Source organism: Protomyctophum parallelum (genome assembly GCF_964188405.1).
Source record: "Protomyctophum parallelum genome assembly, chromosome: 8".
Lineage (NCBI taxonomy): Eukaryota > Metazoa > Chordata > Actinopteri > Myctophiformes > Myctophidae > Protomyctophum > Protomyctophum parallelum.
The window spans coordinates 5,917,706-5,940,142 of record NC_139703.1 but is presented as its reverse complement, the minus strand read 5'-3'; the positions used below and the strand labels follow the sequence as shown (position 1 = coordinate 5,940,142).

At 42.5% G+C, this 22,437-nt stretch overlaps 1 protein-coding gene across 1 annotated transcript; it reads left to right on the top strand.

Annotated features, from left to right (window-relative positions):
• The first annotated feature begins 4,831 nt into the window (after positions 1-4,831).
• On the top strand, positions 4,832-21,889 carry wdr1 (WD repeat domain 1). The gene is made up of 15 exons (XM_083770967.1): positions 4,832-4,972; positions 6,161-6,282; positions 6,429-6,519; positions 6,887-7,034; positions 7,170-7,350; positions 11,165-11,242; positions 11,584-11,664; positions 13,111-13,344; positions 14,779-14,868; positions 15,864-16,018; positions 16,535-16,622; positions 17,558-17,668; positions 18,025-18,198; positions 18,924-19,068; positions 20,511-21,889. The coding sequence occupies exons 1-15, from the start codon at positions 4,957-4,959 to the stop codon at positions 20,615-20,617; spliced, it is 1,821 nt and encodes a 606-aa protein (XP_083627093.1). The 5' UTR covers positions 4,832-4,956; the 3' UTR covers positions 20,618-21,889.
• Positions 21,890-22,437: the final 548 nt, after the last annotated feature.

The following is a 22,437-nucleotide window of genomic DNA, read 5'->3' as shown; positions in this document are numbered from 1 at the left end:
GGATTGCATACCGTTGTTGTCGTCCTGTGATGAAAGGAGAAGAACTGCTGGTCTGGTACGGAGATGAATATGGAAAGGAGCTGGGAATCATCTTTGATAAGATGTGGGACAAGAAGAGCACTGAGAAAGGTAACTACATCAGAGCTCTTCAACGTTTATCAGGCCAAGGACCCCTTAGCTGATCCAGAGAGAGATGAAGCAGGGACCTCCCACTACATATTGGATTCAGACATTTAACCACTTAAACCCTCACGTTGTAAACTTGACCTTTGGCTCCGTACTTGGTCCGGTCGTTTTTTTCCCTGTACAGCAAATCTTTGTAGAAAATAGGCGATCTACAAGCTCACTCTTAGCTCTGCTTGTAGATCTGCTATTTTCGGCTAATGTTCCCCCCCAGGATAGGGATGCGAAGGTTCAAGTGGTTAATGTAAAAGATTTGGTGGCCCCCCTGCAGTACCTCTGAGGACCCCCTAGGGGCCCCGGACCCCCTGTTGTAGACCCCACTAAAATGTCTGTTAAATGTAACTTGTCTGTCTGTCTCTTTGTCTGGCTGACTGACTGATGTATCTATTACTGATGGGTCAGACTAGTCAGCTAACAGCTGACTAATCGACTAGAGAATGTTTTAGTTTTCATTTCCAATTGTACCACTTTTGAGTTTTGACAACCCTTCCTCCTTACATTATGCAAGTAAGTGTTGAATGTATCTGTGATATATCTCCCTATGTTTTAGGATTTGATGACTTATTCTTAACTTATGACGACTTACAGTGATTAATCATTCTACTGACCACCCCCCACTCTCTCTCTCTCTCTCTCTCTCGCTCAGGACCGAGTCCCCAGTCTTCCCACCAGACTCAGATCTTCTGCTGCTCAGAGTGTCCGTATGCCTTCACCTCTCAGCTCTTCCTCCACAAGCACATGAAGAGGAGCCACAACAACGTCTACTTCCAGATGCTGAGGAGCGGACAGATCCCCCCAGCAGCAGCAGCCAGTCAGCCAATCACCAGCAGCTCTGTGAGTGACCAGAGTAGTGGACAGATCCCCCCAGCAGCAGCAGCCAGTCAGCCAATCACCAGCAGCTCTGTGAGTGACCAGAGGAGTGGACAGATCCCCCCAGCAGCAGCAGCCAGTCAGCAGAGTACCAGCAGCTCTGTGAGCCACCAGAAACAAGGAGACACTGGACACAAACCTTTCTCCTGTAAGCTGTGTGACAAGAGTTTCAAATGGTCAGTTCTCCTGGAGAGACACGAGCGCATTCACACTGGAGATAAACCTTTCCACTGCAGTCAGTGTGACAAGAGTTTCAATGATTCAGGTAATCTGAATAAACACCTCCGCATCCACACTGGAGAGAAACCATTCCACTGCAGTCAGTGTGACAAGAGTTTCAATGATTCAGGTAATCTGAATAAACACCTCCGCATCCACACTGGAGAGAAACCTTTCCACTGCAGTCAGTGTGACAAGAGTTTCAATGATTCAGGTAATCTGAATAAACACCTCCGCATCCACACAGGAGAGAAACCATTCCACTGTAAGCAGTGTGGTCAGAGTTTCAGTGAGTCAGGTACTCTGAAGACACACCAGCGCATCCACACTGGAGAGAAACCATTCCACTGTCAGCAGTGTGGTCAGAGTTTCAGTGTGTCTAGTCATCTGAAGACACACCTCCGCATCCACACAGGAGAGAAACCATTCCACTGTAAGCAGTGTGGTCAGAGTTTCACTCGTTCAGATAGTCTGAAGAGTCACCTGCGTCGCCACACTTAAAGCGTTCCGCTGTAACAGTGTGAAGAGAGTCAGTGAGTTAGTTCACCTGAGTATGGGTTTTCTCTTGTTAGGCATTTTTAAGTTATGACTATGATTTTATATTATTAAACTGGCGACATAACATAGTGTTGTGTTTTTTATTTATTTTTTGTTTTTATGCCATCATTTCAGTCAGTGAGTCAGTTCACCTGCAGAAACACCACTAGTGAGTGTTCTAGTGCTTTTCATTATTTACATTTACATTTACATTTAATACATTGAATGAAATGTCTCTTTTTTATGCTATAGTGAGTTATGGCTAGGGCTTTATTTATTAAATTGGTGACTTAACACAGTGTGATGTTTTTTTGGATGCCAACATTTGTATTGGTCTTTTTTGTTAAGTTTGTTTTAATATTTTGTCCAAAAATGAATACAATGAAACATACAGTAGTATATAGTATGACCTATTTTTCTGGTGACGTCAGGTTATGAATCCAATGTGTTTTAGGTTAATTGGAAATGATGACAGCAGGTGGCAGTGTTGTGCCAATAAAGGTGTTTTCAATTAGACCTGTTTGAGATGGAGAGATCTATCCTGTTTTACAAATCTAAAAATCTATATGTTCTTCATGATTATTACAAATATATACATGTTCAAATTCATTAAATGGTTATTTAATATATGCTGAAGACATTATAATGCTCATGTGTTTGTTGTTGGTGCTGCTGCATAATTGTAACCTTTTCCAATGCCTCGCTGCGTTTATTGTAGGTGAGCATTTGTTATACATAGGGGTGTTGGGAAAATGAATGAAATAGAAATGAAATAGCTCGAGAAACACTATAATACTATTCTCAGTGCAAGTATCCCATTATTATGAGACTTACAGACCTACAGTACAGTGTCCTTACACTGCAGGTCTGTACGTCCATTTGAACTGCATGGCTGCCTCAGCCTGACTATTCTTCCAGTAGCCAAACAGCACAATCAAAACAATTACATTACAATGAAATAGTTTGACAACATGCATTAACACACATAAGACAAACACAATGACAGAGGTGGACCTAGGGGCGCTCTTCAGCAGTGTTGGCACGCTGGACTCTGCCAGGGTCATCGTGGGCAGACTCAGTCTGAAGTATGGGTCACAGCATGCAGGCTTTGTGAAATACCCCTCACTTCAAACGGGTGTGATTTCTTTCTTCAAAGGACCAAAATGTTTTTTGACACTGATGTCTTTAAATTAAATAATGATAAAGCATGAGTATTATAGCAGCTCAGCCATCATAAGCAATGTTTTATAACTTTTCAAGCATAATTAAAGGTATATTCAGTGATTTCACTTATTTCAAATATCACTTATTTTTTTGTTTTGTTGTGATAATCCTCCCTACTATAGAGTGTGCTGGCCATATAAGGAGTTCCTCCCTGTCCCCAGTTAACCCCTGGGGGTCAAAAAACCTTAGGTTTCGTTTTTGACTCTCTATCCTGATTGGACGAAAGGCTGGGTCCCACAGCCAAAAACGAAACCTACGGTTTTTTTAGTGAAATCACTGAATATACCTTTAAGGCACCATATAACAATAATAATCTTAACAATTAACAAAACCAAAAAATGATATAGTTAGTAACAGTAGCCTAGATAAAGAAATAAAATTAACTGAATTGACGGTATTAGTAGGCTATTAACCATAGATAGTGTGGCCATGCAGCTGTAGGGGCTTTCCTGTCCAGTTCTCAGAGACATTTCAGTGTCTATTTGAACATGATGACACACACAGGATTTTTGACATAGTCATGGTCTGCCTCACCTCCAGACTAGATGGACAGCTCTCCTCTCTTCCTTGTTGGGTGCAGGGGTTTCTCAAAGTGGGGTCCAGGGACGCCCAGGGGGTCTTTGAAGGGGTTCCAGGGGGTCGTGCAGTACAAATTAGTTATAGCAACTCATGATCTCCTATACTGTCAACATGATTGAATGAACGATTGGCTCAGGAATGCTGCACTGTAACAGAAACTAAAACCATTTCCATGAATTCAAGGCTTCATCTGGTGTGTAACCGATTGAAAATAAGTTTTTTTTTGTGAACTAGGCTTATTTAGGCCAAATTAGCCTAATATGCAGGCTATATACTATAGGCTCATAATAGGTCTAATACATTTTTTGTTGGACAATTACAAATAGGGCCTACTTATGACTACTGTGATGTGATGCATTCAAATAGCCTATGCTAGATATTTTATTACTATATTCATTATATTATTACTATATATTATTACTATATTCAAATAGCCTATGCTAGATAGCGGTCCTTGACATGAAAATGTCCAAGCTACTGCTCTATTTCAGTGGTTCTTTTTTGGGGGGGTTCCCTTATAGAAAGAAAGGAAAAACATGCATTACTGCATTAAAAGTATTCGATAAACTATAGCCTACTATAAAACTTCATGGTCAAACACTGATCAAGACAAAAATGGGAAATGATCGATGGTTATTTCACTATATAAATAGGCCTATTCATGTGGAACCGGGAGTCAAACAAAAGGGAATGCATCTTACATTACATGATTTACATCCTAAGTTCTTGTCAGGGTCCCCCGTTCAAATGTGATTAATTTGGATGGGGGGGACTGGGGAGAATATGAATGATTAATTTGGGGGGTCACGCCCTGACAAGGTTGAGAAACACCAGTGACCACACTACTCTATTTGAATTTGATGATGGCACACTCACTCACGCACGCGCGCGCACACGCACACACACACACACACACACACACACACACACACACACACACACACACACACACACACACACACACACACACACACACACAGGCGTTTTAACATCACAGTAGCAAGGCTGGCTGTCTCACCCACAGACTTTTCTGTCATCATGTTCTTGTTAGGTATTTTAATCACATCACATCTATGAGTTTAATTGGTGGGGGGGCGGGGGGGGGGTATTTCAAGCTGACGTCATTTCCTCAACGGGGCGAGTCTGTGGCGTAGGAGCTGAGTTTACCATATATGGGCATGGCGAGACGTCTCGAGCCGAGCGCTCGCTCCACTTCCGTGTTTGTATGAGAGCAGAGCAGAGCAGCCAGACTGACTGACTCACTGCCTCCACACAGCTCGCCCCGGTTTCATTCATTCGGAAGGAGTAACAACAACAAAAAACAGCACAGCAAGCAGCGAAAAAATGTCGCTCGAAGCCAGTAAGTCTCTGCCCGTCTTGTCGTCGTGCTAGTTGGTTTAATTCGTACAAATGATTGTATTAATAACGGGGGGGAGCGCTCGAGCCAAGCCTAGCCTACTTTAGCTGAGAGCTGTGTGTGTGTGTGTAGCCTCGCCCCTATTTAGTACCATACACGATTCTGACATTTCTAAGGGGATTAACTCTTTGTCAACGAGAAGGAGAAGAATACTATGGTATTATCAAATGATAACCTTCTCTTATGCCTAAAAAGATACCCGAAACATTGTGTGTGAATGAGCATGTAGCCTGAATGAGCGGTGCACCGACCAACCATGACTGAAGATTTCCATTAGCTTTTAGCCTCCCTTGCCCATAGCAATACTACTTTTGGGAGGAAATAGCTGTGCATGCATTTCTATGCATTGTTATGACAGGTCTACAAAGGAGTGACAGAGAGAGACAGAGGAGGGGGCATGTTTAGCACAAGGGGTCCCCTGTATCTGTCACGCGGTATGTGACGGTCTGTAACCACTCACTGTACAAAACATAATTTTAACTCTTGGCTAATGGACTAATGGAACAAAAATGACCTGTAAAGTAGTGGTTATCAAACGTTATTGTGTCAAGTTCCCTAAGGAGCAACCCAAAATTGATATATTTGGCCACGGACCCCATCTGAAAATGTTTTATGCCAGAGACACCCCCAGAAGAGACACTTTTGTGTAAGAAATAAAATATATATATATTTTTGAAATTATTTAAACACTTTCAAGATTATTATCTGCTAATTTTAAATAGCCAACATATCAAATATGGATAAAGGGTTGTGAGTGATGCTGTTATGTTTGCCTATTTTAACTCTGAAAGACAGTGTACCAGATGGAACACAATTGACCTGTAATCTGTAATGGACAATTTTGGATCATTTTGTTCAGTCAGTTACAAACTGACAGGATTTATACTGTGTATAGCCAACCAGTGGGTATGCAGCTGGTTGTATGCAACCTGATTTATAGTTGCATGCTATTAATAGCAGAGATACAAGCTCACAACGCTTCAGATTCATGATGTGTTGTTGTGAGCTGGTAGATCTGCTTTTAGTGAGCATAACACTAGGATGCAACAAAGTATAAATCGGGCCTAGTGTGTGTGAGACATGTGTGATGATGCTTGATGTCGATGAATGATCATAGCCCTCTCTCTCCAGAACACGTATTCGCCAGCCTCCCTTCCATGGAGAGGGGAGTAGCCAAAGTGCTCGGCGGAGATCCCAAAGGCGTCAATTTTCTCTACACCAACGGGAAGAGTGTCATCATCAGGAACATCGATGTAGGTTTAATTTATCTTGAGCTGACATTGAATAATAATATGTTTAAGTGCCATGTGGCGTAAGCGGTTTGGATGCTTTGTTCCATATCGTCGGTCACACACAGACAGATCTGCCAATGTCTCTCTCCCCTCCTTGTCTTTGACAGAACCCTGCGATAGCTGACATCTACACAGAGCACCCACACCAAGTGACTGTTGCCAAGTACGCTCCCAGTGGCTTCTACATCGCCTCCGGAGGTAAGCTACGTATTAAAACAGAGTCCAGAGGGAAGCACGTACATCTCCAAAGAAAATCACAGGTGCTGAAACTAAAATGTGTACATTTAGAAAAAGTCACTGCATACTAGCTTCCAGTAGAAAACCTACTCTATGCATACTACTACAAATGCATATTAATACTTCCCTTCCTCTTCTAAAGCCACACATATTTGACATGCGCTACTGCAGAGGTTCTCAAACCTCCCTTTACCGGGGACCCCCTGAACCCCCTCAAAGACCCCACTTTGAGAACCACTGACTGTGCTACAGATTGTGTCTATGAAATGTGGCCACGTACCACAACAGTGACTACTGCTGTGTCTCTCCTTGCCTGCGTTTCCCTCAGATGTGTCTGGAAAGATCAGAATCTGGGACACCACCCAGAAGGAGCACTTGCTCAAATATGAGTACCAGCCATTCGGGGGGAGGATCAAGGATATTGCCTGGACGGAGGACAGCCAGAGGCTCGCCGTTGTGGGCGAGGGGCGAGAAAAGTAGGTGTTATGGGGGGGAGATCTTACTTAGAACTAAGCCCCAGCCAAATACATTTGAGGGTGCTTGACATGAAAAGGTTTGAGAACCACTCGTCTATATAAACCATATAACTTGTCATATTGTGTTCACCTCAGGTACGGTGCTGTGTTCTTATGGAACACCGGCTCCTCAGTGGGAGAGGTGTTTGGCCACTACAAAGTCATCAACACCGTAGATCTCAAGCAGACGCGGCCATACCGCCTGGTCACTGGTAGTGATGACACCTCTGTTGCCTTCTCTGAAGGACCCCCCTTCAAGTACAAGAGCACGATGACTGTGAGTAAAAAGCGGTTTTATATATATATATATATATATATATATATTTGTTTTTTAAGGCATTTGAGCAGCTTTTGGAAAGGGGTATTGTGTGGGTCTCTTGTCCTAAGCTGCTAGGGAGGTGTCTGATGAAGTGGGAGGAGAAGAGATATTTCTGTTGAACAGACATTTCAGTTGGCTTAATTATTGTGCTTACATTAGTGCCAAATGACAGCTTATTTATGGCCATAGCCATAGAGTAAGACAGAGTTAAGACATTGAGGGGGCAGAAAACAGCCCGGTCACTTGGCTCATGTAACTCGTCGTTTGTCACTGCAAAGCCTCTAGACTCCGATGCATTCTGTAAACTTCCTGTTCAGGCCTTTGTCACTATTGGCCAATAGAAGTCTCTAATGTAGTAGAGCCGCCATTGGACTGGCCCCATGAAGTTTATTATGGCTACCTTGTTTTTGTTTCCATTGGACTGGTCCCATGAAGTTCATGGCTATCTTGTTTTTGTTTCCAGCTGCACCTGAAAATAATATAGGTGTCAAGATTTCCACAGTCAGATTCTTGACCATGATGAGGATGTCGTTTCTTTTGTTTTTGTTTTTCCCCTTCGTGGGCCTCTTTTTTTTTTGGTTTGCACTCCAGTTTTGTCCATTCCACAGCTCCTTGACAGTGTAGATATTTGTCCATTTCTGGTCATTTCACCCCCATAACATTCTTTGGATATGTGTGAATTGCATTCCTCAGAAAGTAGTAGCCTTTTGCCCTGTGAACGTCTACCAGAGTTTTCACTATGCAGAGTTTAGCTCAGAATTCTTACACAACTAGGGCATGTGTGAACTTGTTTTTTATCATGGACCTGTGCTAGATAACTGCTTTTGGTTTAGATCCTTCCTCTCACATATTGGGCCTAGTTGTTACATACAACATGGAGTTATTGAACTGCATTTTATTTCAATCACAAGGCAGATTTGAGAGTCAGTCATGTAAAGTTACAAGTATTAATAATGTATAATCTTGCTTCTGGTTAGTTCAAGTTGAAGATTGTCTTTTTTATTTTTGGAAATCAGAACAGCAGAAACTTTTACCTCCCACTTCAGTGTTGACTGTAAACCTTTTTGTGTGGGCCTGAAATCTGTTGATCCAGGGCTGCCTGTAGCGAGTGTACCGGTAGTCTGAAATCTGTTGATCCAGGGCTGCCTGTAGCGAGTGTACCGGTAGTCTGAAATCTGTTGATCCAGGGCTGCCTGTAGTGAGTGTAGTCTCAGCACAGCAGTAGCCCATGTAAGGACAGACGGAGAGATCTGCCTTGAAACCAAAAGGCCAGCTTCCTCAATAAACATGTCCCTCTCTGTTGTGGTTCCTTATTCTGCTCACAACCTCGGGTCACCTGACTAAGGCCTGACTCACACCTTCGCATCTAGTATACAACATTGATGCATGCGCAGCTAGATGTAAATAAAGGGTTTGTTTACATCTTGCCCCAATGCATTTCCAATGGAAGTCACATGGTTTGACACAACATTTGTGTTGTACGGCTTTCGGCTGTGTTTCGACTGCCCCTCATACAACACAAATGTTGTGTCAAACCATGTGACTCCCATTGGAAATGCATTGTGAGCTTGCATCAGTCAATAAGTCTCATGCATCAGCTATACATCAATCTGTTGCAAAGATGTGAGTCAGGCCTAAGTCACAGAGATCACTATTGACATGTGACACACACACACACACACACACACACACACACACACACACACACACACACACACACACACACACACACACACACACTGATTTGTAGCTTGTAGATGGGCTGTTTATTTGGGTTATTTTAAGATTAGAGCATTTGAAGTGGTCTAACTGGCAATATGTTCAGAAGCATCTTAAAAACACTCATAAAATCTATAGGCCCTCATTTATCAATCGAGTGTAAAATCTGCCACAGATTCGAGTGCAGGTTTCGTAGTACACCCACGTCGCCACGGCATTTATAAAGTGATCGCAAACAGCTGATCCTTCCTTAATTTTGTTCTCACGTTAATAAATGTCACGGCTGAATTTGATCTGGCACGCCCTAAGAAATCAAGCCTCGCCCTCGTTTTTGCGACATGAACAACGGCAATACGTTTCCTGAAACCATGGTTACATGAAAAAATAGGTTTCTCCCGTGCCTTGCTGCTCGCCTCACCCCCCTCTCTCATACACACGCACAGCACGCACACGCAACTTGCAAGCCCAACTAACTGGTGTGTTGTTAAACAAATAAAGAACGAACACCTGCATGAATTAAATAAAGCGTGCGTGCGGGGGGTGAGGCGGGCAGCAAGGGAAGCGAAGCGAGAGGAGAAACAGACAACTAAATAAAGTTGTAGGCAGTAGGCCTACCCTGTGACCAACTTTATTTAATTCATGCAGGGTCCCTGTCTGTTTCCCTCTCACCTCGCTTGCCTTGCTGTCATGCACGCACGCACCTACATGACACATTAAATAAAGCTGTCTGTTTCTCCTCTCGCTTCGCTTCCCCCTCACCCCCCGCACGCACGCACGCACATATCACTATTTGCAACTTTAACTGTGTGTTGTTAGTTGTATATTAAATTATTAAAGTATTTTTAATTTAATATACAACAAGATATATTAGTGAACGAAAACCTGAACCTGTGAACCATAATTAAATAACAAATAGGCACACACACGCTGCTGTTTTACAGGTGCTCCTCCTGTCCTGTCTGTCTGTCTGTCTGTCTCTCTCTATCACAGTGGTCCGTCCGTGACCAACTGACCCGCATGCACGTTCCGACGTTCGCCAGTCTATTTAGATTGCCTCGCAGTCGTTAGTCACTGTTATATGAATGTGCAGCCAAAACCATAGCCTCATGTGGCTGGTGCATGGGCTGGCTGGGTAATATAGCCTACCTATATCTCCGATGCAGTTCCCACTTGCGCTGGGAGCCTGGCACGGTACATTTGGCATTCGAGCGACGCGTCGGGTTTATTATATTGCACATACCGTAAGAAAGACATCGGCCTTCATGCTGTAGATTAGGCTACAGTAGGCTATACCTGCACGTTGGGACTCCGCAGCTGAGCTGCAGCAGCTGCTGCACTATACTCTCCAACGTCCCGTCATGGAAATATTTCAGCACAGACAGCCCAAATCCTCGCATGTACTATGCGCTCATGCAAAACACTGTTTAAATGGCTTAAGCATCTCTTGCAACATTGTTTTAAATTGCGCGATTTTATCTCCTACTAATTTCATATGACACATGTATTCCTTAACATTTTTATTTATTTATTTTTTTACATGTAGCCCATATACATTATACATACCTTTTATATAAACATTTTAGGAGTGAATACATATATGTTTTGATGCCTGTGACAGCCTCTCAGCAGTTCAGACAAGGCTGCTCCGCTTGTGTAAAACAGAAAAACAGCGTACGCCAGCTCGCGACCAGACGTGACTATTTGTCCTACTCAAGTTCAATTTCAAGCTTTGCCGGAAATGTTAAATGTCGGTAATTTCGGCGTGCGCCCATATTTTGGCGTACGCACGGTTGATAAATGAGGGCCATAGTCTCTGGATATTTCAAGGTTAAAGCATCAAGCTGTGATTTCAGTTCAGTACTGCATGTAGAACGGGAACGATTCCAACAAGGAACATCATTCATAAACATTTATTTTACATATAATGTTGCTAAATGCTCATGGCATCATGGCCAATGGCCATACAAACATTTTTGGTTGTGATATTGTATTTCTGCGTCAATCCATGTTTGTTTGAGGTTAATTTTCTTTTCTTTCTGCTGACTCGTCAAAGGAACACACCAACTTCGTCAACTGTGTGCGATTCTCCCCAGATGGAAGCCGCTTTGTTACAGCCAGTGCTGATGGTCAAGTGAGTATCTGGTCCAAAGCCAACAAGTTCACAGCCAATATTGACTGACATTGTGACTCATCGCTGATGCTGGGCACAAACCTCTATATTTCATTATTATTCGTAAAATTAGCGCCCTACAGCGTCACACAAAAGCATAAAAAGTAGCAGATCCAAGTTTGGTGCTAAGTGATGCGTTCATCTTGTAGTTCTGCTTCTTTTGTCATCTTTGAATTTGAATCCTGAAAAGCAACAGTTTTGGACATATGAGGTTTCCACCCGACGGAGACGATAATCTTGTTTGATGTGGAAAATGATCACTGAATTCCTCGCCATCATCGTGACTGGTTTTGATTTCACAGATCCTCATGTTCGACGGGAAGACCAGTGAAAAGATATCCTCAATTGGTGGAGAAAAGGCACATAGTGGAGGAATTTACGCAGTAAGTAATTAATAGATCATCTTTTCTGTGTTTTGAAATGACTTATGGTTTCACGTAATCAAAGTTTCCAACTTTATTTTATTTTATTTGCTCACTTGGATACTATTTGTTTTTGACTATTCTGAGTGATCGCCATAATTGTATTTTTAATTATTAGTTAGGATTATAAGACTATTTAATGCATGGCACCAGTATGCAATGACTGTCACAATTAATTTGCATAATTGATCATCGTCAAGTTAATCTGTTTAACATTTCATAAATATATATAGTATATATATATTTTCAAAAATAGTGTAAATGACAGCTCCACAGGCTCTCAACATGTGGCAATATAATGCGTTGTGAGCTTGTAGACCGGTTATTTTATAAAGGTTTTGAACGAATAAAATGTATGATATTTTTTTGCAATAGTAAAGTAACTATACTATACTAAAAAATATCATATGTTATAATTTCTACCTTTTGGGCACCCCTGGTATAGTACATTATTTTGATTATTGGTGCTGATTTCTTTGTATATCTAAGTTATTAGTTCTACTCTACCTGCCATGGTTTAATAACAATTATTTGAATGCCAATTGATCGTCATGTAAAATGCCTATACCAGTGGTTCTCAACGTGGGTTCTGGAACCCCCAGGGGTCCATGTTAATATAGCATCGCAATCATTTTATGTGCTTACTTGGCTATAAACAAAGGCTAATCTACAAGCTCACAGCATGTCACTTTATGCCACGCTTGTGCATCTGCTATTACTTGTTTTGAAAAATCTTGGAAGTGTTTGGAAATTAACACATCTTCGCTACTGGGGGTCCCTGGCACGATTCATTTCCAGATAGGCGGTCGCGGCCAAATACATATCAATTTGGGAGTCCTTGACTTGAACCACTGTCTGTAATACATTATCGTGCCGGCCTTAATTACAACCCAGTGCTTTCAGAGTGGAGGGGGAAGAGGACACAACAACATGTCTGTGTGCATCACTGAAATCCTCTTTCTTCATTTTTGGTGGAACCCCTTTTGGTGTTCATAGCATTGTTATACTTTAGCTTATGAAAAATAGCAGATCTACAAGCTCATAGCGCAGCACCGAGTGCCGTGCTATGAACTTGTAGGTCTGCTATTTTTGAAAAATCATGAAAATGTGGCACAAATCTTTGAAAAAAATAATTATATATATATATATATATATATATATATATATATATATATATATATTCTTTCAGAACGTTTTTAACTCAAATCTTTGCGTCTGGAGGGTCCCTGGTCTGGAACTAGATATTTTCAAATGGGGGGTCTGCGGCCAAATACATATATAATTCTAGGGGTCCTTGACATGTAATAGCTTGAGAACCACTGACACAGAGTTTTGCAGAAAACTGTCGGGGTTTAGAAGACATTTGTAGGTCCTCGGGTCTAAACGGTCTTAACCTCCTCGTCCCAGGTGTGCTGGAGCCCCGACGGCTCCCAGCTGATGTCCGCCTCGGGGGACAGGACGGTGAAGCTGTGGGACGTGGCAGCGGGCACGGTGGTCACCACCTTCAACATGGGCCCCGACCTCATGGACCAGCAGCTGGGCTGCCTGTGGCAGAAGGACCACCTCATCAGTATCTCCCTGTCGGGATACATCAACTACCTGGACAAGAACAACCCAGACCGGCCCCTGCGCACAATTAAGGTCAGTCTCTGATTGGTTCAATACTTCATCCCATTTAAGCCTGATGTCGATCCTAAAACAAATCCTTCTAAATCCTGACCTAAGGCAAAAATATCGAGCTTTGTGCATGGATCTGCTACTTTTGCTGTTTTTTAAATTTCAATCAGGACATGCAGTATGCCATTTTGTAGATGTTGCTTCCAATTTCCCAGAGAATATCGTTTCTTCTTTTTTCTGATTGCACACCCCGTCAAGCAAAGGCAAAGAGCGCGCGGGAGTGCTGTCATTCATGGCTTATGAATACACAACCAGTTTCTATAGAGCTTGACACTTCTGAGTCTAGAGACGTTCACGGGCCGAAGAAGCCATGTGGACAGGATATGGGGGCGCAGAATACAAAATGGTTCCAATCCATCATTTGCTGCCAAAATGTTGTTGAATGGCGGTTGGCACATCTTCATTAGTGGGATCATATAACATTGCCAAGTTTAACATTGAATTGGACTGTAATGGAGATCCAAGGTTTCATTTTTTTCAAACGCCATAATGAAAGAACCCCACATTTATGTAAATCAAGCTCTATTCAAGTCAGATTTGAAAACCTGGCATCTCTGAACTTCACATTGGGTTCCCCGATTAAAAAAAAAAACCCCAAAGAATCGGCGACCTGTCCGGATCCGCGTTTTACCATAATCACTCGGACCTGTGTCTGTTGGGTTCTATTATCTCGGACCTCGTGTCTCTTTATCATTATGGATAATACCCGAGTGGATCTGAGAAGACCCGTGCTCAGCACTGATCGGTAGAGAAAAGCATGAAGTGTTAACCCATTCTGACCTGAGATCAGATTCATACGAGGTTTCCACTGGACACACACTGGTCTGATTAACTCATTCTGACCTGAGATCAGATTAAAAAAATGTCAGTCGTTCTTCGATTTTTCAAAAATAGCAGACCTACAAGCTCGTATCGCGCCACTCGGTGGCGCGATATGAGCTTGTAGATCTGCTATTTTTAAATAGCTAAAGCATAACATGATGCTGACACCAAAATGGGTGCCCGGTCAGAATGGGTCAACGATGATTACACTGACCTGGGATCAGATTACTCCCGCACCCGGACTCAGAGCGCATCAAAATAGACCTCCATGGAAACAAAATGCAAACGTGGTGTGAGCAATCATGGATTCAGTATTTATCAAGTGAAAACATGCGCTGTTAGCATTTAGCACTGCAGGCGCTCTTAATCCAGAGAATCAGGGGAAAAGGCCTTTTACGCCTTTCACAATGGCCACTGGCTTGGTTTTATTCATTTTATACAGTATTGCAGTTTTTATGTTTAAACGTTATACTACTGTTGTGTACATTGTGGCTAATATTTATATTCTGTTTTATGTTTATACCTGTTGTCTACCGTGTGATGCCCAATTTGAAATCCTTTCCATTTCTATTACAGGGGCACAGCAAATCCATACAGTCTGTAACGGTTCACAAAAACGAAGGGCGGACATTCATCTACACTGGCAGTCATGATGGACACATCAATATCCTTTTCACTGCTCAAATGGTGGTGTTAACCAGATGGCACACAATGCAAGCAGGTGGCCTCTTTTATGTGTTTATGCTCAATTACAGTACTTTCTCTTTATGTACTCTTGCTTAACCCATTCTGACCTGAGATCAGATTCACACGAGGTTTCCACTGGACACACACTGGTCTGATTAACCCATTCTGACCTGAGATCAGATTAAAAAAATGTCAGTCGCTCTTCGATTTAAAAAAAAATAGCAGACCTACAAGCTCGTATCGCGCCACTCGGTGGCGCGATATGAGCTTGTAGATCTGCTTTTTTTCAATAGCTAAAGCATAACATGATGCTGACACCAAAATTGGTGCCCGGTCAGAATGGGTTAAATGCAGTACGTGCTCTCATCACTTTGCCAGTAAGGCGGCGGCCTATATCAGCGGTTCTCAAACCTTTTCCGTGCCAAGGACCTACAGATTGATATATGTATTTGGCTGTGGACCCCCCCATCTGGAAAAGGTTTGTGCCAGGTGACATGCCGTCGGCAAAAAAAAACAAACGCTTTTCCAAAGCTACAAGTTGAAGCCGCGCGCACTAGTGTCATTTCCAATCCACCAGCTGTTCTGTTTAAAAACCCACTTGTGTAGCGCACACCCCTTATGCGATGCTCAGCCAATCGCAACACGGAATGACACAGCTTCCACCTAATCACAGTGTAGAATGGCACACCTTCAGCCAATCACAATTTCACCTTTCTGCCCTCACCTTTTGTACCCACTACTAAAATTATTTAGTATTATTATTATTATTATTATTATATATATTTTTTACATGCAAGCGAAGGGTATGATGCAGCAACTCGGGAAGTTTGGAGATCTATGGGCATAAAAGGGACACAGACGGACAGCCAGTCACAGACGGACAGGGATTCCAGGATTTATATATAGATGAGATGTTTCCCTAGTCCTAGTCCTAGTCCTTCTGAACGTATTCCTCCTTAATCCTGTGTTCACATTACTGGGACTCAGAAACCGGGGAGAATGGGGAGTTCTCGGGCAAGGGCCATACCAACCAGGTGAGCAGGATGGTGGTGGATGACGCAGGCCAGCTGGTGACCTGCAGCATGGACGATACGGTGCGCTTCATCAACCTCAACAAAAAGGAGTACAGGTACGCTGCACAACAATTAGGGCTGTTACGGTTACAAAGTTTAAGTCATTTTCACACAAACAAATTACCAATTTAAAGTAAATGTGTGTTTTTGCATTGAACATTGAACCTATGAATTCAAAAAAACTATTTCTGGTTGCCTTTTTAGGCTTCGTAATTGAAAATTGCACAGGGCATATGACAACGTAACTAAGAAAGTACTGACATTTCCTGAAACATTGCGGAAAAAGCTGAAGTACAAACTTACAATGCGTCGTAAGCTTGTAGAGCTGCTATTTCCTCTTTTTTTTATTATCTCTAAACACAATGACACAAGTTGTTCTGTGAAGTCTTGTTTTTAACCCAAGCCAAGGAACGACAGGTTACGTTTTAAGCACTATAACCCCCTGTGTTTTTTTTTTACTTTTTCTTTTTTACAATAGAAACGCTGGCACCTGGTCTGCATTTCTATTGCAATGTACTGACATGGATTGTGTTAATTGATAGTACCACGTCTGATAATACTGTTTTCTCCAGTGCCTCTGATTTGGTGAAGATGGATTCCCAGCCTAAATGTGTGTCGGTGGCACCAGGAGGGCTGACGCTGGCTGTGTGCATTGGCCAGGTAATCAATGCATGCTCCTCCTCTAATATCATTGGCCAGGTAATCAATGCATGCTCCTCCTCTAATATCATTGGCCAGGTAATCAATGCATGCTCCTCCTCTAATATCATTGGCCAGGTAATCAATGCATGCTCCTCCTCTAATATCATTGGCCAGGCAATCATGCATGCTCCTCCTCTAATATCATTGGCCAGGTACTCAATGCATGCTCCTCCTCTAATATCAGTTGTCCATCTTGCTCTGTGTTCTATGCCTCCCATACACATGGTAAATGGTGCATTTATATAGTGCCTTTATCCAAGGCGCTTTACATAGATTGTGCATTTCATTCACTCACGCATTCATACACCGATGATGGAGGAAACTGTGCAAGGCACCAACCTGCTCATCGGGAGCAATTAGGGGTTCAGAGTCTTGCTCAAGGACACTTCGACACTAACTCTGGGGGAGGATAAAAGCAAAGGTTAGGCCCTGGCCGTGGCTCAGCCGTCCAGGCACCTTGGCTGGTAATCCAGTCTGGCCGTGGGTTCGACTCCCGATCCCGGCGGCCTTTACTGCATGTCACCCCCCCCCCCATATCTCTCCATTTCCTGTCAGCCTACTCTCTATCCCTATCATAAAAAAATAAAGGCGAAAGCCACAAAAAAAAAACATTTATAAAAGCAAAGGTTAAAGCTTCAATCTGTGATTTCTTCACGTGGTTACTTGGCAGTATGTACGTACTGTAGAACAGCAGAAACTATATTATTGAAACATAACTTTACATCTTGTGTTAAATTTGTTTAGGAAACAGTGCTAGTGCGTGTGTGTTGGATGGCTCCTTTCTCACTTTTTTCACAAATCTCACATTAGGACTTGGTTATACAAATATCTTCAGTGATATTTGCTTTCGTCAATGTGATTCACCATATCCCTTTTCCCTTCACCGTAAGCAGCTGGTCCTGATGAAGGACAAGAGGAAGGTGTTCTCTCTGGACAACCTGGGCTACGACCCAGAGGCCGGAGCCCTGCACCCTGGAGGCACTACTGCTGCAGTGGGGGATGCTGTAAGTGGAAAGCACACACACAGGACAGAGATGGGAATCTAAGTGAAAGGATTGGTTAAAAACATTAATATTGGACGGCACCCACGACACGAAAGAGGATTGGTTAGTGTCCCTATGGGGGAGAGAAAATATACTGCAGTTGCCCTTTAGTTCAGTCTCCAGAAAAGAGGGGTGGTGGTGTAGTATGTGTCGGGGTCAGTTATAGCAAAAAAGACCCTAATTGGAGCCAGTATACATGAAATGGTACACAAATTTGCTTTCCAGGACTTGGCAAAACGAGACAGAATTTCTCCCAAAGAGTTAATGGTTTGTTCCAATGCCTTGTCAAGTTGTCATGTATCTCTCCTCCTCCTCAGACTGGGAAGGTGCACCTGTACTCCATCGAGGGGAACACACTGAAAGAGGAGGGCCAGAGCATGGAGGTCAAGGGGCCCGTCACGGACATGGCCTACTCCAACGACGGAGCCTACCTCGCGGTCACGGACGAGAAGAAGGTGGTCTCGGTCTTCACCGTTGCAGACAGCTATGCGGTAAGTAATGCCCCACACAACAACCACTGATTTCCACTGGGAGGTGGTTTCACTTTTTTGCGATTTCAACCTCCGGACAATGCCATTGCCGTTTAAGTGGACGGCACATCTGATTATTTTATTTGGACGTTTTTAATTACCACCAAGTGTAATGAAAACCCACCCATCTGTTATTGCTTTTTTTAAACGCATTTTTATCCCATGATTTTGCAGCCCATTTTTTTTTCACCCAGTGTCAAATATCTAATGTAATCCTGGGCTCTATACTTCCTCTGCAAACCTGGGGGAGCAGCGGACAGACCTCATGTTTCCTTCTATGCACGAGGAGTCCAAGCTGCTTCTTTTCACCTGACAGGGGGGAGTTTCCCCGGCCGGACGTAGCGCATGGAAGGAACACGTTATTCAAACCAGTTCCTTTCTGTTATTGATTTTTGACCTTGACCTTCTTAGACCTTTCTCACCCAAAAGTTAAAATTCCCTTTCGGCGCAGCTTGCTCATCATCCCTCCTCAAATTGTATGTAAATCTGCCCATCCATTTTGCAGTCATCTTGTTAACAGACACACACAGCCAGGAGCATTACCCTGGCTGACGTGTCTTTCCCTCACAGTTCACAGCAGTGGACCTCCAAGGGACCCTTGGGGTCCTTTGACGTGAGAAAAGTCTGAGAAGCACTGATCTATGAAGTTGTAACCGTTTTTCTCTCCCCTGCCACTTTCCTTCTAGCTCAAAGATGAGTTCTATGGACACCACGCAAAAATCGTCACAGTGGCCTGGTCACCTGATAACGAGCACTTTGCCAGCGGAGGGATGGACATGATGGTCTTTGTCTGGACCGTCAACGACTCGGACAAGAGGATCAGGATAGCAGGTAGGTTCATACTTTAGCTAGGTACAATGGCAACACTCACACATGGTTCATACTTTAGCTAGGTACAATGGCAACACTCACACATGGTTCATACTTTAGCTAGGTACAATGGCAACACTCACGCATGTGTTTAGGCTTTTAAATTATTTACCTGAAATTGTATCCAGAAATGCAAAACCTATTACTATATTATGACAACAGAAGGTTATACTTAAAATGTGGTATTGTCCATGCATTATTTTGTCCGTCGACTGATTGCCCCCCCCCCATCGGTTCTTGTATCGTTTTACTGAGGTTAAGATTAGGAATTAGTTTAGGGTTGGGCATAGTTTTACTGATTTGACATTTAGGAATAACGTTAGGTTTAGGCATTGTTTTACTGAATAAGGTTATAGGTTGTGTTGAGGAAATTACTAAAATATTATTCACAGAAAATAACCAGGATATCTGCAGGAGATGTTGGAATAAAAGTTCAAGTCAACACAAGCACCCTCTTGTGGACAGAAACAACATAATACCTCTTAACCTCTCTAGAGCCCCTGTTTATACACACAACACAATTCTTCCTAATAAGGACTTGAAAACGGCCAATACAGTTTGTTCCTTTGATAGTTGTTGGTTTTTGGCAGCACATTTCGAGTTTTAGTCATGGTCTCTTGAATAGTTTTTTAATTTAGTTTTAGTCACATTTTAGTCACCCGGAATGTTTTAGTGTTGGTCTAGTTTTAGTCTCCTAAATATAAGATTTTAGTCGATTAAATCTACAGTTGATTTAGTCAAACACATTTTTATTTGGCGGGCCTTGATGCCGTCGTAATGACTTGCTGAAAATAGCCGATCTACAAGCCCACAACTGCGACGTGTTGCATGCTGAAATTAGACCATCTCACAACTCGCAACTAATTGTAAAATGACTTATACTGGATCTCTTATCCACTAGTCCAGTGGTTCCCAAACTGGTGCGTGCACCCCTTGTGGTGCGCGGGCGCCTTCTAGGGGGTGCGCGACATGAAAATGGTGGTGCTATGGTTTTATTATAAATATACTAACATATTATGCCAATATATGGCAAGTATATGCAGAATATAGCCTATGCTGCATATAAATGCCATATTCAGGTTCATATATGTGCATATGTGGATAAATAGGAAATGTATGTCTCTATATAGCAATTTATATTTCCATGTCGGGTGGTGCGTCAGCTAGGTCGGGGGGGGGGACAGGGGGTGCATGGCCAAAATGGTTTGGAAACCGCTGCACTAGTCCCTAACATTTTAGTCTAGTTTTTATTTGTTGACAATCGTCAGTATATTTATTTTTAGTCAAAATAGCTTAGTTTCTATTTAATTTCCATTTTAGTCGTTCGTTTTAGTTTTAGTCGACAAACGCCACTGTTTGATACACTTGTGACACGTTTTGTGTTGCTACTCTGATGTTCACAGATGCCCACAAGCTGCACCATGTCAGCGGCCTGGCCTGGGTGGACGAGCACACCCTGGTCACCACCTCGCACGACGCCAGCGTGAAGCAGTGGACAGTTAAATTCTGATCTAAAACATGCGTGTACATACATGACACACACACACGTATCCACATCCCGCACAGGGACAAGGACTACTGTAGAACTCACTCACTCCTTATTTTTACAAAAAAGTTTTCCGTATATAAATGAGGGTCTCTGCTTTCCTGAAAACCCAGAATTGTAAATTTGTCATTATGGCAGGGAAGATAAAGAAAAAAATGAAAAGCTCTCTTCGAGAAACATATCTTAAGGTGTGTTTTTCTCTTGATGCAAAATGATGACCAGAGGAAAACGAAACATTGGAACGTATGCCACGTTAACGACGCGCTTTTTTTACATCTTTCTGGGTTGTTCTTTTTTTCAGAACCTGAAAAACTAACTTGCAGGCTCAACATTCCATATATAGGCAATAGCCTTCTCTCAGTTCAAACTGAAACGCTTGTGTCTGTGTGGGTTGGGCTTACATTCATCAGAGATCGAGTGATGAATAATACATGATCAGTTGTCTTGTTGTGAGGAAAACGAGCAATTTGGATCCATTCCTGAAATGTTGATCGGTCCCAACTGTGCTTTGCCTGTTAGTTTAGTAGTAGTTCACCCACAAAATGACAGATTTTTCTATCAATTGCACACACCCCATTAAGCCTTGAATTCATGGAGATCTTTTTTTTGACGACCATTCCGCCACGGAATGTTCTTTATATATTATTTTACTTCAATGTTGCCAAGTGAAAACTAACTGTTGGAATTTTCTGTGCTCTGAGATGGGATTTGAGACTAGGACTTTGATTGCTGAATTGTACGAGGTGGTGATCAATGCCTGTGTCCTGTGAATCATTTCATTTTTGATTTATTTGTATTTTGCTCAGTCTCGGACTCCACTGGTCACTCCACGGGTCATCAAATAATTGCCTTAGGAATGAAACAAAAAGTATCCATGAGTTCAAGGCTTCATGGGGTGTGCAATTGATATATTATTTCGTGTTTTGAGGGTAAACTACTCCTTTTTAAAGCAGGGGTGGATGTGATTTCATGGGGGTGGCGGGAATTCTGCTTTTTACTGTTTTTGTCATGCGGAGCACTTTCTTTTGGGGTTGGGGAGCAATGATGAGAACGGAAAACAAAACTAAATACACAATCAAAGTTCTGTGTTGACAAAGACGCTCAGTACCGTTTGCTGTGTTTTTGTTTGGACCCTCTATGCTTGTCTCACTTTTTATTATTTCTCAATGCATCACCTTTCCCAAAGGTGGAAATGATTCATAATAATAATAATTAATAAACTTTTTATGCATTTCCCATTCATGTACATAATAATTTGCGTGTGTGTGTGTGTGTGTGTGTGTGAGAGAATTGTAGTTCTTTTGGCCCCTTGCAATTTACAGTAAGTTATAGTTTTTGCTCAGGGCAAATGGTAGACACTTGTAAACCGCTTTGATGGTCAAATCATCCAATTTTAAGCGCGTTACAGGGGTCAGTTCACTTCATATCCATTTTTATTTAATACTCGCCATGGCTATATTTGTGCCCGTACAAGATTAACCGTTGGATGTGTGGGCGTTAATGGTGAGCTTATGTGTCACTAAACTGGACAATATACGTAGTGAGGGATTATATTGTTCTGCACCAGCTAATGGGCATCATAATAAAGTCAAACTCAATGGGCTGTTGGGGCAGAGAGCCAAAGATCTGAGGACATGGTTCATCTGTTGGTCTCACCCAAGTTTAACCCGATTTATTTTAAACCAGTGTTTTTTTTTCTCATGTCAAGGACACTCAGATTAATATGTATGTGTCCACAGATGCCATCTGAAATTATGTTGTGCCAGGGAACCGCCATACAAGAT